Source organism: Coffea arabica, chromosome 2e (genome assembly GCF_036785885.1).
Source record: "Coffea arabica cultivar ET-39 chromosome 2e, Coffea Arabica ET-39 HiFi, whole genome shotgun sequence".
NCBI lineage: Eukaryota > Viridiplantae > Streptophyta > Magnoliopsida > Gentianales > Rubiaceae > Coffea > Coffea arabica.
This window is the reverse complement of record NC_092313.1, coordinates 62,825,888-62,837,692: the sequence shown is the minus strand read 5'-3', so window position 1 is coordinate 62,837,692 and position 11,805 is coordinate 62,825,888. Positions and strand designations below refer to the sequence as shown.

General features: G+C 32.5%; 1 protein-coding gene across 1 annotated transcript; it reads left to right on the top strand.

The window, feature by feature from the left end:
- Nucleotides 1-609: 609 nt before the first annotated feature.
- Nucleotides 610-3,110, top strand: LOC113732634 (auxin-responsive protein IAA16). Its single transcript, XM_027258548.2, has 5 exons — nt 610-1,066; nt 1,500-1,732; nt 2,184-2,319; nt 2,452-2,513; nt 2,715-3,110. The coding sequence occupies exons 1-5, from the start codon at nt 798-800 to the stop codon at nt 2,750-2,752; spliced, it is 738 nt and encodes a 245-aa protein (XP_027114349.2). The 5' UTR covers nt 610-797; the 3' UTR covers nt 2,753-3,110.
- Nucleotides 3,111-11,805: the final 8,695 nt, after the last annotated feature.

Sequence of the window (11,805 nt, the reverse complement as noted above, 5' to 3'; positions counted from 1 at the left end):
AAAAATGTTAACCTTGTATTCGATATTTGTGTAAAATACAATTGTTTGTGTTTTATAATTAACTTTGCTGATATGCTTTTTCCAAACATGATTTAATTAGACAATTTTAAAATGGTTGTTTGTTCGTTTTTCGATTAATCTCCTAGTAATGTTCAATCTTTGCCATTTGGCGATGTTTGTAATAAAAAAAACATTGTAAATATTCTAAGTTATACGAATTTAATTTTCTTTACATAAATTACAATTCAATTTTGGGCCAAACAAAATAAGTATATAAATCTTTCCCTCATTTTTTTAGAATGAATTTAATAAAAAAACCAAAAATTATTCTCATTAGTCATATCTTTTGCACTATTGTTCAATAGTGCAGTGGAGCCTAACAAACCAAATAAAGGCAAACAAAGCCTAATGCTCTGTCCAATTGCCTAAAAATCAATCATGCCTCCCTTATTACGTCACTCCTTACATCACTTTCCCGACAAGCCGGGTTCAATCCAGCGAATGTTTTCCCCGACGACGTGGTAAGATCTCCACCGTCCACTCATCATTCTCATTTTTTAATATATTCATGACCATAAACTGCCAGGCATAAGTTGCTTTCTTCTCATTCACAAAATATTTTCTCTCCCTTGTAGTAGAAAACATAGCATTATCAACTAGTCAAAATAGTACCCCCTCACAAGTATCAAGAGTAGAGAGACAACTCTATCAAAAACAAAAAAAGAATTAAAAAAAATCAAGAATTTCTTGTGGGTTTTTTTTATTGCAGTTTTGGAGGTGGAATTAATTCTGGAAAAATGTCTAGAACAATGGGTGGAGAATGCAATGAGTATAGGTTGAATTATGAAGAAACTGAGTTAAGACTTGGACTGCCAGGAGGAGGAAATGGAAATGTTGAAAATGGTGAGTCCATGAAGAATGGTACTATAAACAATGGTAACAAAAGAGGGTTCTCAGAAACTGTTGATTTGAAGCTCAACTTAGCATCAAAGAATTCTCAGGCTGATGAAGAAGAGAAAAGCGTTGCTGCCTCAAGTTCTAGCAATCCTTCAAAACCACCTGCCAAGTATGTTCTTCTATCTTTTTCTTTTTCTTTGATTTTCATTTTTGTGTGTGGGCATATTTTTGTTTGATTTTTCTAAAATTTGGCTTCTTTTAAAAAGGTTTATGTAATTATTATCAATTTTGTTTATCATTCAAAAGTGTTTCATGAGTCCATGAACAAAGTAATTTCTCTATGGGATTGTATTGATTTTTTGTGTATCAAAGTGGAATACTGAATGCAAAAAAAAAAAAAAAAGGAGCACTTTAATGTAATTTTGCTAATGGCATGAGGTCAAGCAAAGAAAAATTTTTTTACTTTAATCATATGAGATGTCCAAGCCAAAACTTTGTATATGGAATTAAGATTAAAAAAAAAATTAGAACATATGCATATATTTTTTCTAGCAATAATAAGAAGAACAGAATTCATGAAATTTTTTTTTCCCAAATCTCAGGACTCAAGTAGTTGGTTGGCCACCAGTTAGATCATTCAGAAAGAATATCCTATCTGTACAGAAAAATAGCAACACAGAAGCTGAGAAATCTGGGACTGGTTCTGCAGCAGCAGCATTTGTTAAAGTCAGTGTAGATGGTGCCCCTTACCTGCGTAAGGTGGATTTAAAGAATTTCAAGAGCTACCAAGAGCTTTCTCAAGCCCTGAGCAAAATGTTCAGTTCTTCTACAATAGGTAAATATTGCTTTTTATCATGTCATATTTATTTATTTATTTGTTGCTTTGTGCAAAACATAATTCTATTGGGCTAGATTAAGTTTGAAAATTTGATTTGCACTACATGTTGTAGTAATTAATTCAACCAAAATGGAGACCTTGCGAGTAAGAAATAACGTAAATGACAAAATTAGCACTCTAATTATCATCAGTAACTCCTATCTAAGTTTTAAAGAAGAACAAAAAAAGAGTGAGGTAAGTGGAGTACCCCTAATAAAAAGTTGAATCGCGATAGCCTAGATTGTACTTACTTAAAAATGACAATGGTAAAAATCTAAACTTATTTGTGTACGTGATTTAAGTTTTAGTTGAACCTACTTACTGAATATAGACTTAATATTTTTGTGATATATAACAGTAAAAATTTATTCATCGATAATTATGCAGTGTCACTTTTTGATATTTATAGGAAGCTATGGATCTCAAGAATTCAAGGACTTCATGAACGAGAGGAAATTGATAGATCTTCTAAATGGTTCAGAATACGTCCCTACGTATGAGGACAGAGATGGAGACTGGATGCTCGTGGGTGATGTTCCATGGGAGTACGTTCATAACTTCTTCAATTTTTTCCATAAGACAATTTCCTGCAATCCATTTTATTAGGAAATTACTTAACCAAATTCACTACTAAGAATTGCAAAAAAACTGACAATTATATATTTTACATTTTTCAGAATGTTTGTTGACTCATGCAAACGTTTGAGGATAATGAAAGGGTCGGAGGCCGTCGGGCTAGGTATGCTAAAATTTTTCCGCAATTTGATTTTACACGAGCAGGTTTAGATATTTATCATATACGAAAAATGTTATTTGAAAGAACTTAGATACATTATATTCTTTAATTAGGTCATCCAACTTTTTCTTGTCCTTTTTTTTCCGGTAATAATTTCTGTTACAAATGGTTATCTCAATTTTTTCCCCTTCCTTTCTGGTGCAGCTCCAAGGGCAGTTGAAAAATGCAAGAACAGAAGCTGAAATGGTTCTCTGGGAAGAATTATATATTTTTCTTATCCCAGTTTTCTTACTTTTTTTTTTTTTTTGTTTTTTGGTCTGTCTGCTATTGTCAATATTATATAATATATGCTTATAACAGACTGGCTCAAGAGGGTTTCTATGTAGAAAAGTATTGCACAGTCTTTTTTTTTTCTTTTTTAAATTTTCCTAGGGAAAGAGAAAATGAATGAAGACAATTTGAGAATTGTTCATAAAGTTTTTTTGTTTCAAGTCTTATCTGTAAAACTTAATTGGCTTGTCTGTTAGTAGGTGACAGCCTCGTTGTTGTACCTGTAAAGAAGCAATTTGCTTAAGATTCTCTACCGCATTTTGAGTGGCAGTCATGGGTTTTTATTTATTTAAAGATTCTCCATATTAGGTGTCTTTATTATCCATGTCTTGTCTGTATCTCAGAATTGCATGTGATCATGTTTTCTTTTGAATCCTTATAAATTATAAGTAAATTTAATTACAAATATCATCTCTAGTCTTTTTTTTTTCTTCAAGGCATTTGATTAAGTTTGCATGTAAAACGTTTCATTTAGACCTGAAAATGCTTACCCGAAGTAAAGGATTTGAAAGAAAATAGGGAAATTGATTTAGTGTTTATAGTGGCAATGGTCAAAAAAATGCACGGCCGAATTCAAAAAGATGAAAAGACATATTAATATAGTGAGGAAAACTATAATATGTTATTTACACGACATCTTTTTGAACTGTTAAGGTTTGTTTGGATAGTATTTATTTACACAATTTTTATTTGTTTATATCATTAATATATTTTTGAATCATTTTTTATTTCATATACATTATATCACATCAAAAAAGTGCTATAATATTTTTTAAAAAAATTATCTCAAAAAATCTTTTATTTCATGAAAGCAAGCTAAGAAATTTTATTTATTAAAACATAGATAAGAAATTTGTTTTACAATTTTTTCCTTTTGTTTTTTTTTTTTTTTTTTGGGGAAGGGGAGGGGCGGCCGGGGCGGGGGGTTGGGGGCAGAGGAGAGGCCTTATGGGGGCAACCATGTGTATCTGCTGGAAATATTTGACACAATCGACAAATTTAATAATTTGAGTGGCATGAAAGTTTTTGTGCTTCAATAATAAAGCATTAATATCGATTCTGGTCCCATAAGGCCGACAAAGACATATGAGGTTGAGATTTGGTGTCTCCTTCGAACTTATCTTGGAATCAAAGGTTAGATGGTGCAGAAAGTACAATGGGAAAAATCGAAAAACAGTACAAATAGTCTCTAATGTGTGCATAAAGGTTTATCATAATACCTTCTTTTTTTTCCTTTTCTTTCCCATAAACGAACGCTTTTTGCTATGTAACTGACATGTCAGGATGCAACAATTGGGGTAGATTACATATAACTTGCCTATAGTTTTGCAGGATGTTAGATAATTTTCCTAAGGTTTCAAAATAATCATGTAATCTCCCTATAGTTTATAGTTTAATGTAAAGAAAAAAAAAAGAAGATGGAATATGCTATAAGTTATGGTGAATGAATTAGATGCATTTCAAAAGTACGTGTGATGGAATTATAATATCTAGTTAACAACCCTATAGTTTACCTAAATATCTATTTTACTCCCTAATAATTTTTGTATTTATCCAAATAATACTCAAATGGTACTATACAAAGTAGTTAGACCGTTATTTGATTTAATATTTAAATGAGGATACTATTGGTATTCCAACTAATAACGGTTCCGTTTGGATTAGCTATTTTTTGGGATATTTTTAAAATATTTTACTATAACAATGCATATGAAAAACTGTTACTATAAATGTTTTTAGTGGTGTTTTTGGGATATATTTAACATATTTTTAAAGTTTAAAAATTTTTAGGATAATTTTGAAAATTAACACTCCACCCACCACCACTACCCACCATCGCCACCATCCCCTCTCTCCCTCCTCTTCTCTTCTCCTTGTCTCTCTTCCTTCTCCTTCCCTCCTTCTCCCACCCTTCCCTTTCCCTCCACTTTCTTGCTAGACCCCGCACATCCTCTTCCTTCCCCTCCTCAATTTGGCATTGTCGAGACCAGATCGCGGCCTTTGGCTGTGACCAAAGGCCTAGATCTAGTTGAGGCTAGAGGGGAGGAGGTGGGGTGTGGCAGGGAAGGGAAAAGGAAGAGGGGAGGAGGAAAGTGAGGGAGAAGGAAGAGAGAGGCAGAGAAATGAGGAGGAAAGAGAGGGAGGAGGAGGATGGTGGGTAGGGGTGATGATGGTAGTGGTGATAGATGGAAGAAAAAAATAGTGTATATTTTATTTTTAAATTTTTTGTATATTTGGAGTTGTTTTTAATATATTGTATTGATATAGTATTTTTTAAATTATTTTTGTTTATATATTACTGTAACATTGTATATGAAAAACTTGTTTTTCAAAAAATGGTAAATCCAAACAGTGCAGACGTTATATATGTTACTTTTCTATCAAGTTTTGACTTTCAATAAAATCATAAAGGGGTAAAATGGACATTTGAAAACGTTAGAGGAATCATTGGATAATAGTTGAAACTATATGAGAGTTATGTGTAATTTACCCTTGTACTATATTCCAACTTGGATCACCATTTTGCCGTTAAAGAATATGCCAACGTATTATGGACCGATCCAAACAATAAAAAGATCATAGAAGATTGCAGCCAAGGTCTTCAACAGTTCATATCAAGTCATTTTGCAAGTCACACGCATGACGGATACACGATTTGTAACCACCACGTTACATGCTAACCAATTGAGACGAAAACAAAGAGAAAAACTGTCTTTTGAAAATTAACAAAAAGTAATGCGGTCACCAGAACTAATGTTCTGATTCTCTAAAATGAACATGTGACGTATGTACTTGCCTTTTTTGGAGCAATTTTTATGTAATACCATAACAGCCAAATTTTGGATAGATATGATTTTTATAAATTCAATGATCCAAATTGTGCCACATCATTTGGTGAGATGATATGACACAATTTGGACCATTGAATCTTTGAAAATCGAGTCTACCTAAGTGTAACCTTACTATAACTACCACTCAGTGAATTAGTACGTAATATATGCATGACATTCCTATCCAGAAAAAAAAAATGACTCGAAGTGAAGTTTGAGACGTAGATGTTGCATTTTATATATATTGTTAAAATACATCATTTCAAGATATGAGACACTTAAAAAGATTAGTCTTAAATATGTTACAATCGGTGTTTTGAAAATTAGATCGGACCAACTGGTTAGAAAGTTGAATATAATTCATTATGGCACCAGTTTTCTATTAAATCCAAAATTTAATTGCACCATTCAACCTCGGTGAGGAATCAATTGAAGTGTTCAAAATCAGTAAAAATCGTATTTTTGAACCAATTTGAACTAATATTTTTCCTTATATATATATATATATATATATATATATATATTTCAATGCTATCCAAGTTACTTTTTTTTTAAAATAGAAAAACTGAAAAATTTGATTAAGGTGAAGATAGATCTGCAGTAATTACGGAAGAAAGAAAATATGGTGGAGAAGATCTCCAACTACAAATATTTGAAATAGAACTAGCATAACTAGCTAATAAAAGAGCAGGCACATTTAGATTCCTAGGAACCCAATTTGCCTCTCAAGTGACGAAATTCGGTAAACTAACAAAGATATCCAACTTATTAGATCCTAAATAAATTAAAAAATTTCATTTGGATTATCTATTTTTGGGGGTGTTTTTGAAAAATTTACTGTAGCAGAGTTTTTATAGTATATTTTAGAAAATATTTTGGGATATTTAAGAGTAGAAGAGTTTTTAGAATATATTTTGAAATATTTTTTAAACATTAAAAAAAATTTTATCTACTTTTTAAAAATTTTAATAATAGTTGAAAAACTCTTGAATCCAAACAGAGCTTAAATTTTTGACCTCGAGATTGAATCGATTGAGTCATGAACTGAAGCTCATCCGCTGCCCTTTATGTTCCAGATTTAAAAACATTACTTACAAATAGGAATGAAAACTTCTCAAACCTTAAATATTACATCAATGAGCCAATTATTGATGTAGATCAATAATATGCACCAGAAATCATATTTTGCTTTTGAAAACTCTAGCCCGAAAAATTGTGAAACTTGGTCGTTTGGTAACATTTATGTTTGCTATGTTTATGTTTTTGTTTGTAGATTTTGACAAACAAAGACAAAAAATAGTGTTTGTTAAAATTGTTTGTGTCTTACAAAAATGAGAAACATTCATGAATATGTGCCTTGTCTTTAAAACACCAAAATTATTTTTCTTAGCTGTTTAAAAACACTTAAAATAGAAAGTTAATAAATAAATGTTTTAAATTGTTTCATTTCATCTTCACTCAACCACCATTATATATTCCACCTAGATACCTCAACCTGCTCTACTCGATGCCATCTAATTCGGCCCATTTCGGTTTAGCCCGGCTCGAATCATCTCGCCGTTAAAGCTTATGCTTTGTTCTTAATTGGGTTTCATCAAGCCTAAACCCAATACAAGAAAAAAAATAACATTTTTTTTAATCCTGAATTCAATACATGTAAGATTTCATCTCAACTCATTTTTCTAACATGGGTCTTAGGCTGAAATTGGGTTAGCTTCAAATTTATTGAAAAATCATACATGTTTAAAAATTCAAAATGATTTACTTATATATTATAGGGAAAAAAATACTAGATTTATATATTTACAGCATATATTTATTAATTATGTATTACTTAATTACAAGAATAATGCTTAAAGATAATGCATTTTAACAAATACACAATTAATTTATACTTTCTTACTCATTTTGAACATGTATAAGTATTAAATATATGAACTATTTAATTTGATATTATTAGGTCAGACGCAGTTTGAGTTGAAATTAATTGGTCAAGCCTAATCCATAAATATGCACTAACTTTAATATTATACTAAATTTAAGCCTCATTAATCATTTTCTCTCACACAACAATGATAATGTCTAATCAAATATATTTGTATTCTTTTGTTTCAAAAAAAATATTATGAATCAAACATGTTTATGTATAATTAAACAAGTGTTTTGTTCATAGCAAAGAACAGAAATAGGAAAACAGAACATTACCAAACGGCCCTTTAGTTCTCCGTTCAAAATCCAAAGTGATGGTCTCAACATATAATGATGCGACGAAAGGAAAAATTACTAGGGCAAAAAAACACATTCCTCCCTAAGATTATCAATCTTAAGAAGTTTCCTTTAAGTTTGAAAAAGTACAGTTACCTTACTTTATTTTCTCAATTTTAATACCATAGGAAAGTAACGTCAATCCAAATGAATATCCTAAATTACCGTTATGTTATGAAAATAAATTCGCTTCAAATTTAAGTTGGAGTTCTTTTTGCCAAAATAACTCTCTTTCCAAAACATATATCTAAAGTACCTAATTTTAAAACTTATTACCTGTATGATTTTTTCAAATTTATTTTTTGAAACAAATATGTGCAATAGGTTTGATCCATTTCCAAATAATATGCAAAGACCAATAATAGCAAGGTTCATAGCGATAGAATTATTTTAAATAATTATAAAAGAATTATCAAAGTTATGCAATCTCCTTGTGCCTCTATAATAAAAAAAAACTTTTAATTTTCAGTTCATGTTGGAAACTAAAAAATTTATATATTTACTACTAGATTGAAGTTTTCCTTTCTATCCCGCCGTTCATGTTAGAAACTTTTAATTCGAGAACTCGCTTTTATCTTTCATCGAAGGGCTTACTTGGGTTGATGGTATGCAAGGTACATGCATCAGTTTCTTGGATTGTGTTTTTAACCTTTTTTTTTTTTTTGTTGTGCCGCTTGGTGAATATTGCGTTTATGCTTCTATTTGAGGTCCTATAATAATTTGTATTTCCAGTCAAAGGAGTCCAAAATTTGTAAGGGGAAAGAGAAAAGGGACTACTCCAAAATCAAACTAGAAATCTTGGGGTTGTCTAACTAATATTCCCACTAGATGAACTGGATTTTGGGACCTAGTGTCTTTTTATTGGAAGTTAATAGAGTAAAAGGCAGAGCCGGCGCTGCTGTTGCCTGCGCGTAGGGCCGTCTCCTACTCCCGTCCCGGGGTGCTAAGGGGCTTTTTGTGGAACAGACGGCAGTGTTTTGCTGACGCCTCGAATCAAACTTTTATTGCGACATGCTATGTTTTCTCCCCCATTGCTAGTAGGTTGATGGGTCGCATGCGCGGCACAAGGTAGTACTTCAATCGCCTCCGATACCATAAGCGGCATTCATTTTTGTTGAATTTACATCCTAGTATAAGTAATATTGATAGAACTAAGTCCCCATTGTGTTACATGTTGGTTCACAATAATAATGACTATCAATTGTCTATTGGCGGGTCTTAAGAATAAAATCCACCAAAAAAATAGTGCATCCAGGAAATAAGGCTATTTCGAAAGTATTACGAAACTCAATCAATAGCACCGCCCCACATGGCTATTATTTTGAGTTGATCACTACAAATTTGAGCAAATCATTCTACTCAATTTCTATTGATAAAACCTCTGAAGAAATCTTGATATATAAACAACCCTCATTTTCATATTTTTCGTCTTACAACTTCGGAACGTAAATTATGTCAGAAAAATCATCATGCTGGACGATACTTTTGTAACAAAGTAAGTTCATATGAATTGTTTTTTATTTTTATAAACTGTACTACTCCATGGATACATACAATTATACTGTACAATAGGGAGTAAAATGTTCAGTATAAGGAATAGCTCAATGTTATAACACATTAACCCCTTTTTCTCCCAACAAAAACATTTTTTTAGGAATAATTTGTAAGCTAAAATATGAAATATAATCTTAAAATGGAAATAGAGGGAACACACTATATGATTCTAGAGATAATTTCAGAAACCTTCCTTGATATTTTCAACAATTTCACTAACCTCCCTTGAGATTTGTAAAATTATACTAATCTCCCCTAAAGTTAAGGTTTCGGTAACACTATCAATCTAATTCAGAAAAAGTACCATTAAAAAAGTACCTTGAGAAAAGAGATAAAACTTTTTTTTTAAACTTTATATTTTATTCATAGCCCGAATGTAAAGGTTACACAGAGAGTCTTCCAACCGCACCGCTATCTAGAGCACAACTACTAAGGCTATTTTATAACATAGTGCCGACGCACCGACGAGAGTTCCCTAAAGTCAAACAGTACAGATGCCCTTACCATACTAGGCAGTTGCTGAGGAGACGTGCAGAACAAGTCAGACGCCAACTGCAAATTTGCCAGCCTATCAGAGGAAGAGTTAGCCTCCCGAAAGGTGTGTGACACTGAAGATGACAATGAGACTAATAAGTGCCGTATCTGTCGCAGGATGTTACATAAAGGCCACTTCGACACCCTTCCTGAATGGATCAACTGACCCAACACTTGTGAATCAACTTCCACTAGAAGCCTCTGGATTTGCCATTCATGACACAATTGAAGACCATGAAGTAGTGCCAAACTCTCTGCAATCAGGACCTCTTTTTTGCTGAATTCCTTGTAAAAAGTGAATACCAATCGACCACTTGAATCTCTAAGAATGCCACCCCCGGATGCTCACCTCTGGACTGCAATGGCATCTATATTCAATTTAAAGAAAGGGGATGGAGGACATTTCCACGAAACCGCAACACAATGCCTTCTCCGAATGAGGCGGTGTGCTAACTCCGCCCATGGATCTTCAGCATCACCCCTAAAGTGTGTGGCCGAGAGCACTCCTACTTTGCCTAACTGCCCGACCACCTATTCAACCATCATAATGACGTTACCCACCTCGAATCTTGTGCCCTCAAACCGAGCATTATTTCTTGCTTTCCACAGACACCAAAGCTGTGAGGACCTGCAAAATTCCCTTATTTTATATTATTTTATTTTATTTCTTTGCATGCATTTTCTTCACTATACTATATTAAATTAATTTTCAGAGATTTTTATAAGTGAATATAGTGTTTTTAAATTATTTTTCTGCTATAAGTTTAGTTCATGTTAATTTTGAAGTGTATTGTAGACGTGAGACTCGATAGTGCGGTAAGTGCGATAAAATTTTGACCACTAGGTGAAGTTTTGCATAAAGGGATATTATGTTATAAGGTGCTAAGGGATAATTAGGAATTAGCCAGGTAGATTAGCTTTGGAAGACAAAGAAATGGGAGAAAACTCTAGAAAAGGCCAAGTGTCAAGAAACCCTTAAGTGTTGGACTTTGACTAAGGTTTCTTAATTTTTCTAAAATCAAATTTTGACCAAAATTTCTTCATTTCTTCACCTTGCTTGGCCAAACCTTGGAGAGGAGAAAAGAGAGAGAAGACTTCATCTTGCACTTCAATTCCTTGCTTCAATCTTGAGTTCCAACCAATAAATTTACAAATTTCTCCATAAAAGTTGCTCATTAAGAAGGTTTAGAGGTTTTGGTGGAGTGATTTTGGAGGAGGAAGCCCTAAGTTTCCATCTTTCTTGAGGTTCTAAGGTATGTAAGACAAGAAATTTTTCTTTACTTCTAATACTAGCATACTTGTGGTTTAGGGTGGCAATATTTGTGGTTTATGAGAAATATTGTGGTTTGAGGTGATGATATGAAAATTTTCAGTTTTTATGGGGAATTTTCTGCCTTTATATGATGCTTTATGATTGGCCATGGTTTGATAACTTTGCCTTGTGTAATATTGAGGTTTTATGTGGTAGTTTAACTTGTCTAAAGGAATTTCCAGCTTATGTGCCTAAATTTCAGCTTTAGGGTTTCTAATTTGAGCATGATTAGGGTTAGTTTTGGAGCTACCAATTGGTTGTATTTGAAGGGTATTGTGGCCCTAATTAAGTGTGTCCTATAGCTTATGATTTGTATGTGCAATTGAGGGTAATTGAGATGAGATTAGTGATTGATTGTAGGATGGAAAAAGTAAAGTAATCTAGGGGAAATGCTGTCCAAAGTTTGAAGTCGTTTGGTTCCTTTACGTTTGAGTTGATTTTGGTAGAAATGAAAGGCTTTTGGGTTGCT

What these genes read in the sequence shown, in the direction of transcription:
- LOC113732634 (XM_027258548.2), top strand. Translation starts at nt 798, where the DNA reads ATGTCTAGAACAATGGGTGGAGAATGCAATGAGTATAGGTTGAATTAT. An exon ending in GTGGGTGATGTTCCATGGGA is followed by an intron (nt 2,320 to 2,451) that starts GTACGTTCATAA and finishes TACATTTTTCAG; the next exon opens with AATGTTTGTTGACTCATGCA. An exon ending in GTCGGAGGCCGTCGGGCTAG is followed by an intron (nt 2,514 to 2,714) that starts GTATGCTAAAAT and finishes TTTCTGGTGCAG; the next exon opens with CTCCAAGGGCAGTTGAAAAA.